At 29.1% G+C, this 22,696-nt stretch overlaps 3 protein-coding genes across 3 annotated transcripts; 1 reads left to right on the top strand and 2 right to left on the bottom strand.

Moving 5' to 3' along the window:
* The first annotated feature begins 99 nt into the window (after positions 1 to 99).
* On the top strand, positions 100 to 2,582 carry LOC8266430 (thaumatin-like protein 1). Its single transcript, XM_002534108.4, has 3 exons — positions 100 to 577; positions 674 to 1,343; positions 2,039 to 2,582. The coding sequence occupies exons 1-3, from the start codon at positions 520 to 522 to the stop codon at positions 2,325 to 2,327; spliced, it is 1,017 nt and encodes a 338-aa protein (XP_002534154.1). The 5' UTR covers positions 100 to 519; the 3' UTR covers positions 2,328 to 2,582.
* A 5,129-nt stretch (positions 2,583 to 7,711) lies between these two features.
* LOC8266431 (endo-1,4-beta-xylanase 4) lies at positions 7,712 to 10,820 on the bottom strand. The gene is made up of 8 exons (XM_002534107.3): positions 10,452 to 10,820; positions 10,323 to 10,360; positions 10,084 to 10,240; positions 9,685 to 9,857; positions 9,508 to 9,609; positions 9,277 to 9,423; positions 8,304 to 8,942; positions 7,712 to 8,147 (listed from the first exon to the last, which is right to left on the bottom strand). The coding sequence occupies exons 1-8, from the start codon at positions 10,528 to 10,530 to the stop codon at positions 7,812 to 7,814; spliced, it is 1,671 nt and encodes a 556-aa protein (XP_002534153.2). The 5' UTR covers positions 10,531 to 10,820; the 3' UTR covers positions 7,712 to 7,811.
* An 8,132-nt stretch (positions 10,821 to 18,952) lies between these two features.
* On the bottom strand, positions 18,953 to 22,045 carry LOC125370872 (protein NUCLEAR FUSION DEFECTIVE 4-like). The gene is made up of 3 exons (XM_048378177.1): positions 21,645 to 22,045; positions 20,701 to 21,554; positions 18,953 to 19,743 (listed from the first exon to the last, which is right to left on the bottom strand). The coding sequence occupies exons 1-3, from the start codon at positions 21,984 to 21,986 to the stop codon at positions 19,266 to 19,268; spliced, it is 1,674 nt and encodes a 557-aa protein (XP_048234134.1). The 5' UTR covers positions 21,987 to 22,045; the 3' UTR covers positions 18,953 to 19,265.
* Between the last annotated feature and the right edge of the window lie 651 nt (positions 22,046 to 22,696).

Genomic DNA, 22,696 nt, shown 5'->3' with positions numbered 1-22,696 from the left:
AAATCAAATTTAGGGCTGAAGATATAAAAATCATCAAAGTTCACAGGCCCAAATATTAATTTTGCCTAAAGAAATAGTAGTACATAATGTGACATAAGAGACAGAGAGGACCAGGGTAGAGAGTAGAGAGAGAGAGAAGAACTAGTATTATCTTTAATCCGAAAGCTTGTTTGGATTGGGGGAGTTCTGTCCAGCTCATTCACTGTCTTCTCTCTCTCTTCCTGCTCCTGCCCGGAAACCCTTTTGTCGGCTTTTGGGTCATTGAATTAACACCAAATAATCTCACTTCTTCACTCATCATTTCTCACTTACTCAGTGCTCACCACTGCTGTGCCACCTTTCAGGGCATCAGGCCCTGCATTCTCCCCCCTTTCCCCATTACCACCACCAGCGCTACCACCATTATTGTCATAAACATTTCCACTATCTAACCCATAACCTCAAGACCACTAATCAGAGCTCATTCTCTTAAAGAAATTAAGAAAAGAAGAAAAAATAACCTGAAAAAACTGACCTAAGATGGCTCGCTTCTCTTATTTTCTCAGCCATCTTCTTCTTCTACTTCTCGCTTGTAAAGGTAAAATATTATAAAAATGCACTCTTTTACATATATCAAAGTTTCAGCTTTACTCTACTAGTTAATCTCACATGTTTTTGGTATGACCAAATGTAGGTGCATTTGCTGCTACATTCACATTTGTCAACAGATGTGAGTACACTGTCTGGCCCGGTATTCTGGCTAATGCAGGCAGTCCTAGACTCGATACCACTGGGTTCGAGCTTCCAAAAGACACTTCCCGTTCTTTCCAAGCCCCAACCGGCTGGTCCGGTCGCTTCTGGGCCCGTACCGGCTGCGCCTTCGACGATTCCGGATCCGGATCCTGTCTTACCGGCGACTGTGGCTCGGGTCTCGTTGAATGCAACGGTCTCGGTGCAGCTCCACCAGCTACTCTCGCTGAGTTCACACTCGGGTCAGGTGGACAGGACTTCTATGACGTTAGCCTAGTAGATGGGTATAATTTACCCATGCTTGTCGAAGGGAGTGGCGGGTCGGGTATGTGTGCTTCCACAGGTTGTTCCGCGGATCTGAACCGACAATGTCCGGCTGAGCTAAAAGTTGGTGGTGGTGACGCGTGCAAAAGCGCGTGTGAGGCGTTTGGAAGTCCAGAGTATTGTTGTAGTGGCGCGTTCAACACACCTGCTACATGTAAACCCTCTGTTTATTCGGAGATGTTCAAGTCTGCTTGTCCTAGATCGTATAGTTATGCCTATGATGACGCTACTAGCACATTTACTTGCACTGGTGCTGATTATACGGTGACGTTTTGCCCTTCTTCCCCAAGGTAAATAATAAACACAATCGTACTCTTTTTTCTTTCTTTTGTTTGATTAAGACTTGTTTTTTAGTTACTACATTTAGTGTAAAGCTTAAGCTTAAGACTTACTCTTTGCTTTAGAATATATGCTTTGGCCATTTTGTTATTGTCTGAACATGATCAAATGCTGTACATGTTTTTATCTGGGTGAGGATCTGTCTGCGTTTTTTCTTTTTTAATTCTTGAAACTAGCCTGGACAGGAGGGATTTGCTCTTGTTTCTGTCTCTGATGGAGGTATTTAGTCTTAAATAAAGGACTTTATATGACATGTGACTTGCTGGAATAGCTGATGATAATACTTTTGTGGGCTTTTTGAGTTTTGATTTATCAAGTGGCCTGATAATAAAGTTGTAGGTGTGTTGATAATGGAATTGGAAATGCTTAACTTTTGTTTTAATATGTTTATTTTCATTCTCTCTTTGTGGGAGAGCTGGGGAAGATGGCAAACTGGCAAGGCCAAAGATTCCCTTTTGTATGATTAGTTTATTTTTGCTTTTGATTGTTAATTTATTTACTTAATTAAGTATTGGGGGATTTATTCAGGTTGTTGGTAGCTACGAATGCTAGTGTTTATTTTATACCGAAGCTTCTGATCAATAATAAGTATTTCTGTTAAAGAAAGTGATTAATATTAATATTCTGTTGGCATGGGTGTGCACAGTCAGAAATCTTCAAGCTATTCAACGCCCGGGACAGCATCATCAACAACAACAACACCAGTAGAAGGGTCAGGATCAGGATCTGGGCTAGACTATTCAGGTTCAGGTTATAACTCTGGGTCAGTATCTGGATCCGGTGGTTCTGGAGAAACCATGCTAGCAGATGGATCATGGTTAGCCGGTTTGGCTATGGGAGACTCCAACAGGATAGCTTCTCCTACGGCACTGCAATCTGCACTTATGGCATATGCTACAACCATATTTCTCATTGTATTCTCTGTGTACTTGTAGCGCTAAGTGATCTCTCTCTCTCGTTTTCCTTTGCTTCGTGGGCTTCGGCTGTTTAATGTGAATTATTTTCCAGATTTGTAGCCTCTTTGTAGGGTGCTCGCTTGGGATTTTGCCTTTGTTAGGGAAAGCTGACACAGATTCTCCATTCCAGATTGTAAAACCACCCACTTCCAGGATGCTGTCTTCTTAAATTCTCTCTGTTACATACCTAAGATGTGTTTATGTTTCAATATTAATTTTGAGGATTCTTGGTTCTTTTTCTTGTTTTTTAACCTATTGTGGACTCGAAAAGCGAACAAATCAAGAATTGGTTCCTTCTATCTTGATTTTGGTTTGCATTGTTGTTTCTTAATTGTAAAATAGTGATGTATACAGTTCTCATTTGTTTTTCGGGTTTATAATTTTTGGGAGGCTAATACGGAATGCGTTTGTCTCTTTTGGTTGGGTGTGGGTAGAATATAAAAAGAGATTTGTCCATCTGAAAATCTTATTAGGTTTTGTATTAAAAAAGAAAGAAGAGAAAATGACATAATTGTGTTTGGAGTATGGTCAAGTTGTGGGTTCCTCCGCCAACATTTGCCATGCTTTTGAAAGGCGGTGTTGGCTGGCTTAGCTTTACTTCATGCTTTGGTCATTTGGTCCATTATTTAAAAATATCAGCATTAGAATCTCTGTCCTTTTAACTTATCATCTTCTTAATTACAGTTATGAGTGAGATCACTCTGATTTTACTTAAATTAGTAATCTGATTTAATTCTCTAGCGTGCTGAGTGCTCCCTGGCTTCATTTATACTTTATGCTTGTTCTAATGTATTTCTTTTATATATATATATCAAATTTTTTATTTTTAAATCATAATAAAATAATAGAAAATATGTTTTTTATTTTCTAAATATAAAGTAGAGATGGTTAAATTTTAATTTCTACTTTATATTTAATAAATGTACTATAAATTTATTATTATTTTTATTTTTCTATTTATAAATATTTAGAAAAAAAAAAAGAGAAATTAAATTGATTAGCGACTAATGGAAATAAAAATAAATATGAAAAATACATTAACTTTAAATAAAATATTTTATTTTTTATGTGTAAATGTTTTCTAAAATACTCTTTACTGCAGAAATTATAATTTTTAAAATAAGGAGCAACATATGTTCTTTTTTCTTTTTTACCTTTTTGTAATTGGCTAGTAATATAATCTCTATTTATTTGGATGATATAAACATATCTGCATTATGCATCTAAGTGTAGACAACAAACTGCTTTGAATCTTGGCTTAATATTATTTATTTGACTAGTTTAGCTCCAATAGGTTAGAGTATTTCCAATTCACTTTTTATATATATCAAATTTTTTATTCTAAAGAATCATATTATAAAATGATATTTCAATACACTCTTTATTCTTTAAATATAAAGTAGATAGTCAAATTGGCACTCTACATATAAAGTCAAACTTTACTCTCTACTCTATATTTAATAAATGCAATATAGATTTCTATTCGTTTAATCTAATTGATATTTATATATCTTGTTTTTTTTAATATAAAAGTTAAAAAGAAAGGAAAGAAAAATTAAACAATTAATATTTATGAAAATAAAAGCAAGATAAAGAATAAAATATAAAGAGTTTATTGAAATTAAATAAAATATTTTATTTTTTATATTTGAATATTATTTTTAAATGTCCTTTATTATAGAAATTATGCTTTTTAAAATAAGAAAAACTTACTATTACACCCCCTCCCCCCGGGAGTTTTTCAAATTTATAAGTCCAATCCTACATTTTTAAAAGTGAATTAATACTCTTATAACTTTTGTTTCCATTAATTGTTATCCCCTTCTGTCTATTTTTTCTATTAGTAAACTTGTCAAAAGGCTCAATTGACTAAAAGAAAGTTCAATTTAATCTTTAAATTTATTATCAAGTATTAAACTCATTCAAAATTAAGTTATTATTAGATTTTAGTAAAAAATTATTTTTCTCTTAGAATAATTTAATCTTATCTTTTAAGAAATTAACATTTTATAATTGATAACTCAGTATTTTTTATATTACAAATTTTATCAATGCGTAACATTTAGAAATTTTCTGAATTTGAATAACCTAAATTCTTATTCACGTCTTAATACTTTGATAAGTGTTATGATTCTCTAATTTGATTTAACAAATATAAGTTGAATTTATATATTAGAATTTGATAATTATGATGAAGAATAAAATAAAGTATTTAATTATTTTGGAGGATTAAAAAATTGCTTATTCTCTATTTTTTTATGCTCATTATAAATTCAAAGTTGGATTTCACGTATGATATCTTTGTATGCTCAAATTGTCCAATTTGATTATTACCAGTGTTTTCAAGTAATTAAATTTGAATAAAAATGTGTTCTAATGTATTATATGTCAATTAGAATTTCAAAGTAATTTTATTAATATCCATTTGATTACTTAGTATGCTTGAATCACAAGTTTTACATGATCTATTATTGCCCAAAAGTTAAATCATGTTAAGAATTTATTTTTTTATCTTTAAAAAAATTATGTTAAGAAATTAGAATTAAAAATATTATACTAAAAATAAAATTACATTATTCTGGATGAGTTTGATATTTAGATTATTCTAAAAATATTAATGTAAATATTAATTTAATAAAAGTTTAATTTTAGACGAATTTGATACTTGATAAAAAGTTTAAGAATTAAATTAGATTTTTTTTAGTCATTTAAATCATTTGCCATTTAACAATTAACATAAACAAACGCCAATAGGGTACTAATTCACTTTTAAAATACATGGTTGGACTTATAAATCTTAGCATACCTCATATAATTTTTCTTAAAATGAAGAGCATTATTGAAGATTCTTTTAATACAAAAAATATGTTACTTCTTAAATTATTTTAGTCGTAAATGAACACTGAAAATAATAAAAATTAAATTTTTTGTAGCAAAATAAAGGGAAAAGAAGGCGACGGTAGTGGCAATCTCTACTAGCGTGACCATTCAGGGACTCTTTTGCTCAAAATGTTTATAGAGCTATAGTTAGCTTAGAGCATGTCACTCTAACATCAATTTTGAAACCAGACAAAGAAACCTAACTAAAACAAAACCCTCGGTGTTCGTCCGAAAATATTTTTAAGAAACCATCCCCTTGCACAAGAAATTAAACTACCTTTTAAGTCTAGATAACGTAGAAATTGATGGATTCCACAATAACTGTAACTGATGTATCAATAAGCAACTACCATCCACAATGAACGCTTCATCCCTTTGTTGTTTGTCTAATCGGCTTAATTTTCAATGGCCAAGAATTTGCTCTTGTTTCTTATTGATATGTTTATCTGTTTAAAGTCACAATTGGTGGTCAAGTTTTAGGTTTTTTGTGGTTATGCATAGAGCCAACTATTAAATTATTGAGTGAATGGTAATGAGATTTCTCGTCTTGTTTGTGCTTAAAATCTTGATTCACTTGGTTGCAAATGTCCTCTCCTACTTCAGCAACATAGACGAGACTCTCTTAAGGATTTTTCCTTTTCCCTGAAAAAGAAAATATTGGTAAGAGTACTAGTTTACTCATCCTTGGTTACTTCTGAATATTTCATTGTTCATAGAAGTTCTTATTGTGACCTCAACTGAGAGCAGGATTGCAGCTTTTGTTCCTGTAATCTTTCACTTAAAACAATTTCTATAACAACGTTAACAGGAGGAGATAGAAAGAGTGGCAATGATAACGACGAAGAAAGGCAAGATTTTTGTAAATAATAAAATAAGTTATTAATATTCAATTAGTAAGACTCATTAATAGTACACATCAGTAGGCAGTAGCTGTTAGCATAATTTAACTCTGTTTAAAGTACGGATATAAAAGGATTTCAATTTCAATTTTTTTACTATTTAAGAATTTATTTATGCTTAAAAAGAATTAAAGAATCGGTTCTCTTTATACACCAAATGTTAGAGAGAAATATGTACCATTTCTGTTAAACTATTTCTGTCTAAAACAGTTTACTTCCTGTACGTTCTCTTGATTACTATGTGACCTGCTGACATTTTTCAAATCAAGGGTTTCAACTTTCAAGTGCTACAATCGAATCATCATTTTTTCAGTTTCTTGAACCTTAAATCCAAACCGTCAATTCTAAAATTGAAACAAGCATCAGATGTAGCATCAAGATTGTAACAACTAAAAGAATCTCTTCAGCTGTAAAAAGAGAAAAATTGAAAAGAACAAAGGAAAAAAGAAAAAAGAAAATAAATCTTTACCAACCATCAATCTCCAAATTAAGATAAAAACCAAAAAGAATTAAATCTTTTTTCTGTTTTGTTTTGTTTTAAATCAGTCAAACACGGTGCATCATCAATTCTAGCACACAAGTATAGTAATGATGCAGAAAAAAATAAGGTGGTGTTATGTGTGTTTTAATTATAAAAAAATTATATTTGTGACACATTTCTCTTCCTAATGATCCTTCTCACCGATGCCAGCAACTCTTCATCTCCCAAACCAACTTCAATTCAAAGATGAAATCCCATAGGACGGCGCCGCGCTGGTACCTGACCAATCACTGGCCATTAACAGGTAAATCTATAAATTATAAAATATTAAAAATTCTATTAAATTTTATTTATAAACTTAATTTTTATATTATTATCTATAATAAAAATAATTATAACCATGGTACAATATGAGAATACGAGGGTAAATAATAATAAAAATTTCTAAAGAAGTAATTTTCTCTTTTCGCTCATCCATTTTAATCAATAAATAATTTTGTGTAAATGTTTTTTGAAAAATTCGGGTCAAAACTTATTATTATTGTGAATTTGTTGTGTTCTGGATTAATATAAGAAATTAAAATAAATTATTATTATTATTCTTAACACTAATAAAAAAATATGACCATGTTTAATTTTTTGTCTTTTTCTAATTATCATTTTTTACTATTATTTATAGTATATGGTGTCTCTTTTTTTCATGGTATAACGAGAAATGAATGAGGAAAAAGATATGGGAAGTGATAAATTTAAAGATGAAAGATATAAAGAAGTCAGCCCACTCTATTGATTTTATTTTATTTTCTAATATAAATTCTTGCATGTTAACATGGTCCCGCTAATTAAATACTTTATCATGTAATATGTCATTTATGTTTCATTATTTCAATGTGCGATAGAAGTGTTTTAATTTTTCATTTGAATCGGCATGCATGGTTTAATTTATTTTTCATTTTTAGTCAGGTTCCACTTGTAATAATAGAAACCAAGCCCAACTCAACAGTATTAACCCCTCAGCCATCAAAATAAAATCCTAATGTCATTATATAAAGTGACTGAGAAAATTTATATATTAATAAAATAGTTTATTTGGTCAGAATCCACGTAGAAATTGCTATTAAATTGCAATAAATAGTGACTCAACAACTATTATAAGTGGTTGGTTTCCCTATCGTCAAGTAACAAGCAAGGTATATTCGTGGGTTACAATTGAATGTTAAAATGCTTAGTTTCAAGACTTCGAGAGAGTGAGAAGGTTGAATTAGAAGCTGCGTTACCAAATTGAACACTTATTCTGTATTCACCTAAGAAGCCAGAGAAGCTAAACGAGCCATGTTCATCAGTGTATCCATTTATGTTTCCAGTTTTCCATTCTTTGAGTAGATTGTCAACCACATCTCCTGCTGGTAGGTTTTGGAAATTATTGTCAGTAAGGCACATTTGGTAACACCCATCTGAATGTAGTGCAGTCCACAGCATTATCCCATTCACTGCAGGATGTGAAAAGCCTTCTCTTAATACTTGTTCCAAATAAATACCCTGCAAAGCACAAAATTTACCATTTTTATGGATTTTAGGATTTGGATTTTTATAGACGAGAAGATTAACTAGAATTAGTAAATATTATTTGAAGTGGAAGTATTAATTTGAACAGGAATAATTATGAGAGAATAAGTTCAGAATTTATAGCCGTGCCTGAGATTTGTGATCGAAATTCTTGCTAATGTCAACTTCAGTTAGCCAAATGGGGAGTCCAAGAGTAGCCAATTTGTCTAAGATACCTCTCATTAGAGGAAGATTTGGCACTGAAAAGTGACTCTCCAGTCCAATTCCATCCATGAATACTCCTCCACCTTCAAGCTCCCTTAACCTTGAAATGTATGTATCCACAGTTGAATTCACGTCACTACAAGTTTCCACAACATTAAATTCATTCATAAACAAGGTAGCTAAAGGGTCTGCTTGATGTGCTGTCTCATAGAAATGTAATGTGGCATCAGGACCGAGCCTTTGCTCGTAGAAATCAAAGTGCAACATTTCATTGCTGACATCCCAATGTATGAATTCCTCTTTGTATTTGCTCATTAGGCTTTGAATCCTCGAATTGACTGCTGATTTTAGTGCATCACCTGAAAGATTTTGAACCCATTTTGGTGTGTACTTTGGATCTTCCCAGAATATGTTGTGTCCTCTACCAGTTATTTGGTTTGCTCGAAGGAGTTCTAACATTTTGTCTGGTATGGTATAATTTACCTTCCCTTGTTCAGGTTCTGTGGCATACCACTTGAGCTCGTTTTCGAAGACTGCTGCATTGAATCGTTCTACAAACCAATTCTGTATCAATCAGAAGAACTATTTTAGTTTAGCATTATGTTATATATTGGTATCTAAGCACCTCTTTTTTATCAGTTATATTTCGATTGGGGTTTGAATTTATAACATCTTAGTCCTGAAGACGAGTCTAGTACCATTAAATCAAAGTTTATTGGGAACACTTAAGTGCAGGAACACAGAGACAATTCTAAATCATTTGCGAGTTACTAAAGAAACCTTCTGAGAAAATCAAGTATCCGAATTGTCTGAAACTAGAACACGAGGCATGTGTACTTCATTTATCATTCTAAATTTTAATAATGCCTAGTAGTATATCATTACAGACAGAACTTACCTGATAGGGCAAATTTCCAAGAATTTTACTTGAAATTGATGAACCAAGTGGGAAATCTTTAGAGATTTGTTCTATGGTAATGGCTGCACCTTCCAATTTATCTCCATGATTATCTGACACGTGAATTGTCACAGCCCGCTTCCTTACCTGGAATGTAACTTCTTTAGAAGCTAACTCGATATAATCATGCTAATTGCATATCTTTTATGAAAAAGAATTACTGGTATATACCGAGTTAACTATATATTGCTGATTTGTTCTCCACTGGTGATCAGTAAATGGTTGCAAAGAAGCGCTAGCTATTGCAATATTGATATTACTATCTGCTGAATTCTGCATAGCATCATAAGATTAAGAACAAAAGCAGGTCTCTGAATCCTTCATGTAATGTAAAGTACGAATCATTACCTTAAAATAGAGTATTGATAAATTGGAAGGTGCATCAAGAATGAATCCACCCTTAAGGAATGACCAGCATTCAGTATTAGCAAAGACAGTCCCTACGCAGTTGTTTCTCTCATTATCTGTTGTTAAGCTCGCGGTTACGAGACCCGATTCTGCACCTTGTATTCTCACCCATACTGTTTTGCAACCATGCCAAATCATAATCAAATTCGACAAGAGCAGTTGTTATAATAATAATTATTATTATAAAAGAATGATTGATCCATCCATCATGGGTTGAATTAGAAATACTGAAATAGCCATATGGTTATAAGGTACAGAAGAAGAACGTATTGTTTATTCTAGTTGAATATTAATCAGTAAGCCTAAATAATTAAGCAGGAAGAACAATAGAGACTCAACTGGAAAAGCAATAAATCCCTTGAGTGAGATTATTGAGGATCAGAGCTGGAGTAAATGCAGTTGAAGAATCGTTAATAATGCTAGTGGGCTTCAGATTTGGAGGTTGGTCTTTGATAATCCCTCCATTATAAAGTGGTTCCTCTGGTACTGCTTTGCACTGCCAACACAAAAATAAGCTCACAAAAACCCTTTTAACTCTTTTAGCTGTCAATACTATTTTCATTGTAACACAAATTTACCTCGGAATAAGCAGTGTAGTCATACAATAAAGGCCCATCTGCATAAAGTTACATCCAAAAACCTGTCAAGTTAAAACACATAAACAAAAAGGAAAAGGCAGAGGAAGAGAAGAGAAGAGAAGAGAGTACCATAAGCAACAGCAAAGAAAGGGTAAATGGGAATGAGGAAAACCAAGAAACAGAAGGCAGTGCTGGTTAGAAATGCCATTATTCCTCCTACATCAATCCAAACGGGCTTAAAGATACAGAGAAAACAAGAAAAGAAATAAAAAGTTGTTTATAAACTGTTGCAGAGACAGTGGTTGGCAGAGAGAGGATAGGTGGGTTCACAAGAAAACAGTGGCCGCAGGCCTTACTGAGGAGCTAAATATGCCCCCGTGCACTTGCTCACATGTTGTAAGAGAGCTTCATGTGAACCAGGAAATGTTTAGCTTCAAAGTTTGGGAATGGACTTTTAGTTGTATGTTTTTTGGACTCATTTTTCAAACTATTCTCTGCTGCAGAAGTCTTTCATGATTATGAACTGCCAAAAATATAAAGAGGTCATTAATTCCATTGTTTTGGCTTCACCGATGTTTACCAAATCATCAGTCTTTCATTGCTATGATTGGGATTTATTTGAAAATGTAAACTAACTGAATATGTTAAAAAGATGATGACGACTTTTAATTTAAGTATCTTAATCATACACATACAAATATATTCAGCTTTTAGATTTGGTGAAATTCTCTCGGTTACGTCGCATAGGCGTGACATAGTGAATGCTATGGCACTATTCATAACCCCTTCCAAAAACTGAAACAGAACCTATCAGTGCTCTTTATTAAAATATATATATATATATATATATAATTTTGTAAGAAATAAAATTTTAAAAAAATATTTGAATATATAGAATAAGATCTTTTATTTAAGAGTATTTTCATCGATGCTCTTTATTTTAAAAATATCATTTCTATAATAAATAATATTTTAAAAAATAATTAAATATAAGGAGTAAATTTTTTATTTAAGTCTAATGGATTTCTTTATAATTAAATTGTTATTTTATTTTTCTTTCTTTTTTATATCAATCAATGAGAAAATGTATAATTAATAATTAATAAAGTATATAAAAATTTATAATTATTTATTAAGTTGAAATAAAAAATAAAGTTTAACACTAATTTTTTATTTTTTATTTAAAGATAAATGATACAGTAAAACTTTATTTTATAAAATGATTATTTAAAATAAAGAATTTAATATATATAAATAATGTATTAGAGATGTTGTAATGAAAGATAATATAATATTTAAAGTTTTACTATAATTAGAATGACAATGATTACATTTTAAAGCTTTAGGGTTATATTTTTATATTTTTTTAATTTAATGTATATTTTTAAATATATTACCAATAGGATAAGAGAATACATAATTTCTATTTTAGAGTGATTTTAACTAATAGTTATTAAATTTAATTTTTGAAATTTAATTTTTTATATTTTTTTTACATAAGTTTTTTATATTAATATGTGTATTTATCTTTAACATAAAATTTAAATTTATGTATTTTATAATTTTTATATTGATTTATTGATTAATAAGTTACATTTCTAATTAAATAATAATTTTAATTTTAATAAATAGTATATTAATTATATTTTAATATTATATTAATTAATAAAATTAATTTTCTAATTAGATAATAATTCTAATTTTAAAATATAATATTTTAAATTATATTTTTAATACTATGTTTATTAATAAATTATTTTTAATTATATAATAATTATAAATAGTAATGTCGATTATATTAATAATATTATTTATATAATATTAGAATTAATTAATAAATAATTTTAAAATAATTTTTATATTAATACAGAAATAAAATTTTATGATATTAAAAATTAAAAGAGATATTTAAAATATTTTATTTACTATTATTTTTAAAATATTAAAAAATTTGTTAAATTTATTTATCAATTTTTTTATAATTAAAATAATACTAATATTGATGGAATGCATATATATATATATATATATATATATATAGACGACTAGTATATTTATAAATAGATTCATCTATTTATAACATTGCTTAACGCAGGTCATGGGACTGGTTGACATACAAACTCGTTACACCAAGTATCACGATTGGAATCAATCCATTTACAATTTACATACTCTATTGTAATTTAAACAGGTTAAGCTATAATTTATATTATAATAGTTTATTTTTTCTTAAAATTTATCTTAATTAGAAATCATAAATTATTAATTGGTAATTTTTTAAAAACAAGCAGTAGATTGAGTTTCATATATATAAAACAAATTAAATTACTATTAAGTTAGTTAATATAATTTTTAGACTTGTCAAATCTGAACCTTCAATTGCTAAATCAAATTTCATAAATAAAAACCTTATAAGCCAAGCGTAATCTGATTTATTTGGTTTTGTGTTATTGTAACTTGGTTCGCACTGTTGTTAAATCAATTACCAAGCGCTTAAGTAAAAAGCTTGCAGCAGATAAATGTTGCAGTTATTTACCAAACTGTCTCATCACTCGCGAGAAATCCAGTTCTCTTATAAGTTCTGTAGTTATAATGGTGCTATGATTTTAGTTGTAACATTTAGTTATAATTCTGTTAGTGCATTTACTTATAGTTTGTAGGTAATAAAATTTATAGTTATAGTGTTGTTAGTATTTTATCATATTTTTCTACTGTACAACTAAATTTAATTAATAAGAGGGCTGGATTTATGTGCCATTGGCAATTAGATCATTCAACTACACAGTGAGAATTTGGTTTGGAAAACATAATCACCCTCCTCAGATTAATTTTTAAATAGAGAAAAAGGAAATAATGCAAATCGATATTAAAATCTAAAAATAGATAAATGACGAGCATTCCTTTTATATGTTGGTGTATTATACTAGTAATTTCTTGTTTTTTAATTTATTACATTAAATATGTCCTTCATGTATTTTCTTTTTCCAAGAATTTGAAAATTAGAAAAGAAATAGAAATAGGGAGATACCTTGGGATGGATAAGGAAGACACATCCGAGACTAGAGTATGAAACAGAATGAAGAGTAATGATTTAGGCTTACGGTTTTGGAGGAAGAAAGAAAGAATAATTGTAGTGTACAGTAGAAAAGATGGTTTGCAAATTATGGAACACACGCGCATGGCTGCGTCACTTGGAAGTAACAAATGAAATGAAAGAGAAGGATGCCTTTGACGGGAAGGAAAGTCGCATGCATATACATTCAAATTATGGGAGCGTTATGTTGCGACCATTGCGTGACCTGAACTCCCCACTGATGCATAATAGGGAAGTATGAATAGTACAGAGATTGTCGAATCATTCAAAGATAGTTGGATTTGGACGGAGTGAAAGAAAAAATCGATATTTTAGGATTGTTATATGGTGCACTCCGGGACCGTCGACTATCACGTGCTCAAGACTAAAACACGCGTGTATTGTTGAAAACAACATTAGACGTGTATTTTTATATCATTAAATGACTAATAGATCAAAAAACAAAATAAAATTAATACTATAAATTTAGATCTATTATAATTCATATAGTATAATATGTTATCATGTCTCATTCATTAATTTTATATTATATTATTATTAAAACAATTTATTATATTTTTATTTCATTTTTTATAATTTCATATATTTTATATTTCTTCTTTACTATAATATTCAATTTATTTTTTAAGAATACATTAATACTTATATAAAAAAAATACTAAATATTAAAATAATAGAATTTTTAATTAATATAATTAAAAGTAAATATAAAAAGAAATAATTTTAGGTTTCTAAAACAATAAAAATAATTTTAACATTTTTTTCTCTAAACATCGTCATTATAGTTTAAATTTATAAAATACGTTGTAGGTTCGTATGTTGTAAATTATATATTCATCTCATACATCCAAAGTTCATAAGTTATAGCCTAAAAAATCATAAATTAAAAAATACATTCATATCTTACGAATAAGTTCATCGGTAAAAATTAATGAATGTACATTTCATATTTAATGAATCTTATACTAATAATAAATGAATATACAACTTATAAGTAATGAATCTAAAATTTATGTTTAATAAACAACACTGATAATATATAAATATGCAATTTATAAGTAATGAACCTAAAATTTATGTTTAATAAACCTAACACTGATAATATATGAATATATACTTTATAACTAATAAATAATACATTCACATATTAAGAATATATTCATAATTAAAATTTAATGAATATTCACTTTATATATAATGAATCTTATACTAAAAATATATGAATATACAATTTATAAGTAATAAATTTAAATTTTTTATTTAATTAATCTAACACTAATAACAAATGAATGTATACTTTATAAGTGATGAATCTAAAGTTTATGTTTAACGAAATTGACATTAATAATAAATGAATATACACTTTATAAGTAATAAATATATCGTCTGTACATAAAACAAATCAATACTCATAAGTTAAAAAATAACAAGTTTATTTATCAATAGATTACAAGTTCATCAAATATACATTTGAGGTTCATTTAATATAGTACATATATTAATATCTATAGAATAGTCATTTAGTCTCAATTAGCTATTTCTTTCCTATAATTAAGCTTATGATTCTTAATTTAAATAAAGTACCAAAAAAAATATTAGTTAATATAAATATACACTTTATAAGTGATGAATCTAAAAAGTGTATTTCATAATAAATGAACATACACTTTATAAATAATAAATATGCATAAAACAAATCAATATTCATAGTTTAAAAAATAACAGGTTCATTGTCTATAAACTACAAATTCATCAAATCTACATTTGAGGTTCATTTAATATAGTACACACATTAATAAATATAAAATAGTCATTTAATCTTAATTAGCTTTTTGTTTCTATAATTAAACTTATTAAATATTTTCTTAATCTATATAAAACACTAAAAAACCATTAATTAGTATAGAATGAAGGGAGTAACTATTAATAAGATTTTAAATAAAAAATAATTAATATTTAATAAAAAAATTATTTAAAATTTAATACTTAATAAAATTATTAATTTATAAAATATCATATCTAAATATTATATTCTGAATTTTATAATTAATTAATTTGTAATATGACTATTTTATTATTCAAAAGACTATAAAAAAAAGTTATATATAATTAAAGAAACAACCAAATAAACTCTAAAAGATAAAAATTATGCACGTATAAGATGGTCTAGGTTTACAATACTGTGTGAGTCTGAATCCATGATATAATTTACCGATATTTTAAGGGCCACATCTAATATAAATTCACAATATAGATACATGTTTGAAATTTATAAAAAATGTCTATATATTTTTTCTTTTTTTTCTTGAATTATTTTAAAATCTCTTGAAATCCTGAAAGGATAAAGAATTATACTACTTAGTTTATATCTTTTACTAATAGTCTACTCGCATTTTGTGAAAGGTTGTATTATTTTAGTTACAAATATTTTTAATTTAAAATAATTAGAGCTTATAATTATTAATTTTTATTAATATTAAATTTAATTTAGAAATTGAAATTTTAATATATAGCGCAATTGACGGTACAAGAATAAATTTCAGTACTTTAAAATCCTTAACTAGTAAACTTTTAGTACTTTAGTATTCTTAATTAATAATAAAAATATAAATTTTTATATTATTTATTAAAAATAATTTATTAATTAATATATTAATTATCTTAGTACAAATTAGTATAACAATACTTATATTAAGATTCAGATGTCTATAAAAAGAATTAAAAAATATTGCATTTTAGTTATTATTTAAGCTAAACCATTCACATGAATAATCATTATATATATATATATATATATATATATATATATATATATATATATATATATATATATATATGTTTTGGTAACTATCTATTTTATTATATTTTACGTAACTTAGTAAATTACATATATTTATAATAAGAATAATTCTTCTTAAAATAAAAAAAACAAATATTAAAAAAAATCAAATAAAAGACATTATCAAGTTAGAAATAAATTTATTATCGAACCTCTAATAAATTATTTTACCAATTTATACTTAAGCCAATTCATAAACCAGTTCTTGAAGTTTTAAATAAGCCAGCTTAGGTTACGATAAATTTATAAAATTAGCAAACTCAAAAACTTAAACATATAGTTACTTAGCTCGTATAACTTAAATAAATAAGAATGAATTTTAACTGAATTTTGAATAATTCGTATATATATATATATAGTTAAACTTTTGTTATTTTAGATATTATTGAATTGATGAAAATGTTTTGACTATCCTCAGCAATTATATTATATTTTCTCCAATATCAATACAGAGATTTAATTGTCAAATAAAAAGGGAAAAGAGAAATAAAGTTAAATATGGGATGGTAAGAATATATTAAAGAAAAAGGGTATACATGTGACCGACATTCTGATTTATTCTGCATATCCAGCTGTACAGAAAATCTTAATACTATAATGTGAGATGTCTTTTGAGCCTTCATTTTCTTAATTTCATTTCCATTTTATTTGGATTTGGAAATCAATTGTAATATTAATTCTTTTAGTAATTCCTACTTTTCATTTATAATCTTTCGGTTTATATGGATTTTGAGGTTCATTCTGATCTCCGATCCGCCCTAGACATATCTTCCCAAAACACAGCATGTTAGGCCCAAGAATAAATGGGACTGGCCCATTGGACTTGCGATTTACATATTTATATAAAAGAAATAAATTATAAAATTATATCTACCGAATCTGTTCAAAATAATTTAAATTAATAAAAATAAATAAAAATTATAAATATAAACTAATCAAATTTAAATATTTAACATCAAATGCTCGATATATCAATACAAACTAAGTATAAATTTAATAAAATTTAAAATAATGTTATAAATAATAAAAACTAAATAAAAATTAATATTTTATTACAATTTGTACATCTTCTAACTCTATATTCAAAATGCAATTGGACACTAGGTGTAATTGAAGCATTTTCATTACTTCTGAAAGCTTGGAAATGTGTACAACTATCTAAATATTTAAAAGTATTATCTATATTTGACATGTATATATTATGTATATATATGTATATGTATGTGTATATATATTTACATATATATGTAAGTATGTATATATATATGTGTATGTGTATGTATATATATATTTGTGTATATGTATATATTTGTATATATGTATATTTATGCATGTGTATATATATATGTATGTCTTTTTCGCAAAAAAATATTAAATGATTTAATGATAGAATGACTTTGTTTTTTTATAAAAGGTCTAAGGTTTAATATACATGGAGAATAAAATGATAAAAAAAAATTCTTAACTAGTCTAATAGAATAGGGTATCATATATTTAAACGGGTAGCGGTTATTATGTTCGGGTATCCTATATCTATTTATTACTATCCAAATATATCCCAATAGAGTCCGTATCAGGTCAGGTATTCGGAAATACCCGCCCGACTGCCATTCCTATCAAATACAAAGATATAAAATAAAAATTATAAATCAAACTTAATTGGTTGATTTAATAATGATATATTATAAACATATAGTTAATATATGTTAGTTGTCAGTGTAATGGGGGAATTTCTTTTAAGTGGACTACTACAGGTCCCACACGTGTGCCTAATTTTACTCCATGGGGAATTAATCCTACAAAAGGTGGAGGGAGGTTTCACTTCTAACTCAAGAGCAAACCCCTTATCAATCCAGCTAAAGCTAAACCTGAATTGGTAAATGATATCGTTTCATTATATATTGCGTATACTTTTAATTAGGATTGTAAACGAATCAAACCTCTCGTGAGCTAGACAGAGCTTGACTTAATAAAAGCTTATCCGAATTTATTAATAGAGACTCCTTGATATTGAAACATCAAGCATAAGCTTATCAATACTCGGCTCGTTAGCTCGTTATAAATTTATGAGTTTATTCATATGAGCTAATTCATTAATAAACTTGTGTTTAAGCTTGTAAAAGATATAAAATATTTTTTTGTTACAATTATTTTTATAACATATAATAAATATTTATTAATTTATATAAATTGACGTGTAAACTTTTTTTATTTACATTATAATTAATTTTTATTAAATATTAGATGTTTAAATTTAATCAATTCAATAAGATATAAATTATATTGGTAAATAAATTAATAAAATTAAAAGATTCAAAATTCAAGTTAAATTTAATAAATAAGTTTCAAATAAATTTTAATAAATCAAATTCAAAACAAACTCGAACTCGAGTCCTTTATCATTAAATTTAAACTCGGTTTATGTTCGTATTAAATAGTAATGAACCAAGCTCAAATATGTTAAAACTCGGTTCAGCTCGGTTGGTTTACAACTCTATTTTTAATGTATTTTGGTTTAAGAAAAGTAAAAAAATTATAAGAAAAATGATATAAACAAACTTCTAAAAGAAAATAGTATAAATAAAATTTTTTAGACACTATATAAATAAAATTTTGTAAAAAGAAAAATGGTAGTCCATAAAATCTCTTTTTCTGCAATATCGACAATCAGGCAGAGAGCTAGATAGCACTCATTACTGAATTTAAAACATAGATTTTCTTATTTTTCTTGAAAATTAAAAGAATGCATACAAGAGAACAGTACTAAATTAATGGTGACAATCGAGACGAGCTCATTAGCTCTACTTAATTAGACATCAGCAAATCAAATATAACGGGAGAGAAGTAATTCAGAACATATAATACAGTCCTTAAATACTTCTGACTATATCTAACCCCCCAAAATAAAAATGTATAAAAAATTACAGCTTAGGATATCACTGAGCACCAGAAGCCCTTCAATCCCTGCAAAATTCCCTTCTTCTTAGGCGCCCTACTTGAATATTTCAGGTTATTGGCTGTTAGTTTCTGCCACCAATTTCTTCGATCTCTTGCTAGCATGTATCTTGGAATAAACCTTCTTTGTTCTAATTGACAGCACAACATCCAAACCAAATCCAATCACACAGGCAATGGCCATAATGATGAACACAAGCCTGTAACAATGTGCACCAACGCAGGTGTTGCCACCTCCAGGCGTCGGCACTGCTTGTGCGTCGTACAAAAGTCCGGCGAGCAGCCCGGAGAAGAGAAGGGAACCGAGTGGAAGGTTGAGAATTAAGATGTTGTAAATTAGACCGTAGTATTTGAGACCGAACAATTCGGAGGCTGTTGGGACGGTAACAGCTAGACGAACTCCGTAGCATATACCAACAACAATTGAACCAATGTACAAGGAACCAGGCATAGCCATTGCCATGAGAATGTAGCCAACTGCCATTAAAATTTGAGATGCTGCGTTCCAAAGTGGCCTTGGCGTTCCTGCTTTCCTGTAAAATAAAAGAAGAGAGTAGGAACAAAGATTAATATCGAGTACGAAACGTCATTTTTTTATCTCAACGGTCCAAAATGGACCATGTCCATCTATAATTTTCTTTGTTTCTTTCACTGCAAAAATATGATGGTCCAACTCCTAAAATTGTTAGAAAAGCAACATCTCTAGAGTCGAGAGTTGGACCAATCCTATTAGATTAGGACCATCCCAATGCCCCTCGTATTAAGTCACAAAACGTAAAGAATGAAAAACCCAAAAAAAAGAAAAGGAAAAATAAATCTAAAAATCTTTCAAGATAAAGATAAGGATACGTAAAATAGGATTTACATCTGGGGCATAAGTTCACAGCAAAGCTCTGTAACAAGAATATCAGTAAGAAAGATATGTCCTAACAAAGAAAACGTCACACTTAATATTTGTTAACATATCTCTATCTGGAAGTAATTCTGAGAAATTCAATTTTTTATTTTTATTTTATATATATAAGTCAGGATATACTATTCTTTCGAAGACCAGTGAACCGCACTATACCCAGCACCTAAAGCCAAAAGAGTAGCTGAAAAAGAAAAGAAACTTTTCATCTTTAAATAAAAGTACTTCCCAGTCCCCATCTCAAAAACTATAATTTTATTATTATTATTATTTAAGGAGAATATATCAATTCTTCAATTTCAACATGCTCAGATCTAATAATAATAATAATAATAAAAATAACGACATGTTTGTTTATTTTTCATGGGCATCAAAAATTTAATTCACACCATTCTAAAAGTGAGCCTCAATGTTTAGATCTCATTGATTTTTATTTTAAAGGAAAATGAACAGATTTTAAGAAAAAATCTGATCGCCGCGTCATCTATCGTCATGGGCATATACTAATAAATTAAAATTAAAACAGGATTTTTATTTTAATAAAGACAAAAAAAATTGAAAGGAATGAATAGAGACTTACTTGATAAAGTACTCGGAAATGGAGCCAGAACCGATCCTTCCAAAAAAACCCCAAATACTCGTAAGCGATACAAATATCGAAACGTCGGCGTATCCAAGAGCCAACCCAATCTGTCCCATGTTATTCATCACCGCTAAACCTGTACCTACTCCACACAGAAACGAAACAAACAATATCCAGAAATCAATCGTCCACAACGCTTCCATTATCGTATGCTCTTCCCCAATTACTGGCCTCTTCTTTGTCTCCGCCACTTCCTCCTCCGGCGCCGGCGCCGCCTCCTCCTCCTTCACTGGCTTTTCTTGAATCTCCCCTTGCTGTTCTGTTTCTCCCGTCAACAGCGGCTCTTCAATGTCAACAGTTCTGTTGTTGAATCGGTTCAGATTCCAGGTTTTCACAAAAGAGAAAACCGGGACTGCTAAGGGAGAAGCTAAAAGCAGTAGCAATATGACAACAAAACCCAGCGACAACGCGCTGCTAGGATTTGGTATGAAATCGTATCCTAGTAGGTAAACAGCGACAACAACAGCAACAATGTTGAGCGCTGAGAAATACTTGAACTCTTCTTTTTCTTGTTCTGCGGTAGAGGAAGGTGGGACCTCGCGGAGGAAGAGGATGGCCGTGAGACAGACAGCAAAAGGGATGACTGCGAGCATTAAGAGGAAACTGGCCGGGTTGTCGGAGAAGAGAGCCGAACAGATGTCGGTGAAAACGGCCGTGCTTAACCCTACGTAACCCTTCAAGATGCCCGAAACAGGGCCTCTGTTTTTCCTGAAGTTGCGGATGCATGTTACTAAAACTGCTGTGTTCATCCATGTTGTGCTGTTGCCTCCCAAACACAGGAATATGCACATCTATATACATTTCAACCAAATAAAAGTAAAGAATTGCACTGTTTGATATAATAAAATGCAAGTTAAAGACGAGGGTAATTAAAGTATTACCTGCCAGTAAGAAAGAGGTTGAATTTTCTTACTAACAACGAGCCATTGAGCACCGTAACCAATAAGCCCTTCTACGGAACCAATGAGAAGAATAACTGGAGTAGGCAACCGATCAGAGGCAAGACCAGCTAAAAGACCAAAGGCCTTACCTACGTCTTTAGCAACAGATAAATTGTTGAGTTCGAGTTGGGTCAAGTTCATAAGAGTCTTGAGAGCGTCAGAGTAGTTTGAGAAAGTGTAATTGTTGCCTGATATGGTCTGAACCCAAACGGCCGTGACAAAACCAAGCCATTTGAAAGCACTGAAATAAGAGGATGGAGAAGAGGATTGAAGAAAACCCATCAATCAATTGTGACGCTTAGCTACCAGTCTAAGCAAAAGGAATGGGAAATAGAATGAGAGTTGTGAAGGGTTTATATAAAAAAGCAAGAAATATCAGTTCTTTTTCTTTTTCTTTTTTTTTTCTAAAATAAAGTGGGGGCTTTTAGGAGTTTCGTGGAAAGATGCTCCTGTTGCTCTTATCGCGACGCGTACGTTGGAACTATGCTCTCTTTGGGCATGGGCTTTGTCCCTGGCGGTGGTTCTTCTAACTGTAATTAAACCTCAGATTTTAGACTTTCGCCTTGCTTGTGTACAGGTATTGCGGGCGAAGAATTTTATGAATTTCATCAATTTGATAAATTTATTATTCGGCTTAAGGAATTATGACAATCTTTTTTAATTTATAATTTTCTAAGTTCATTATTTCTTGACATTTTAAAAACACATATTCCATATGAAATTCTGATAAATTCATCATTTTAAAATGATGAATTATGCTAATAATTGATATTCCAAAACTATCCGTATACTAAAAAGTAACAATTAATATTCCCAAAATAAAGTTATAGTTATTTATGATAGATGTTGAGAGAAAATTTGAGTTTTATTTATCCTTTTTTGATTGAATTGTTGCTGATCACTACTCTCTCTCTCTCTCTCTATATATATATATATATATATATATATATATATGTTTGAAATTTAATTTTTTAATATAAATATTTAATTTT

The sequence above is a fragment of the Ricinus communis genome, chromosome 8 (assembly GCF_019578655.1).
Source record: "Ricinus communis isolate WT05 ecotype wild-type chromosome 8, ASM1957865v1, whole genome shotgun sequence".
NCBI lineage: Eukaryota > Viridiplantae > Streptophyta > Magnoliopsida > Malpighiales > Euphorbiaceae > Ricinus > Ricinus communis.
The sequence above is the reverse complement of the archived record's forward strand: the minus strand, read 5'-3'. Positions and strand labels throughout refer to the sequence as shown.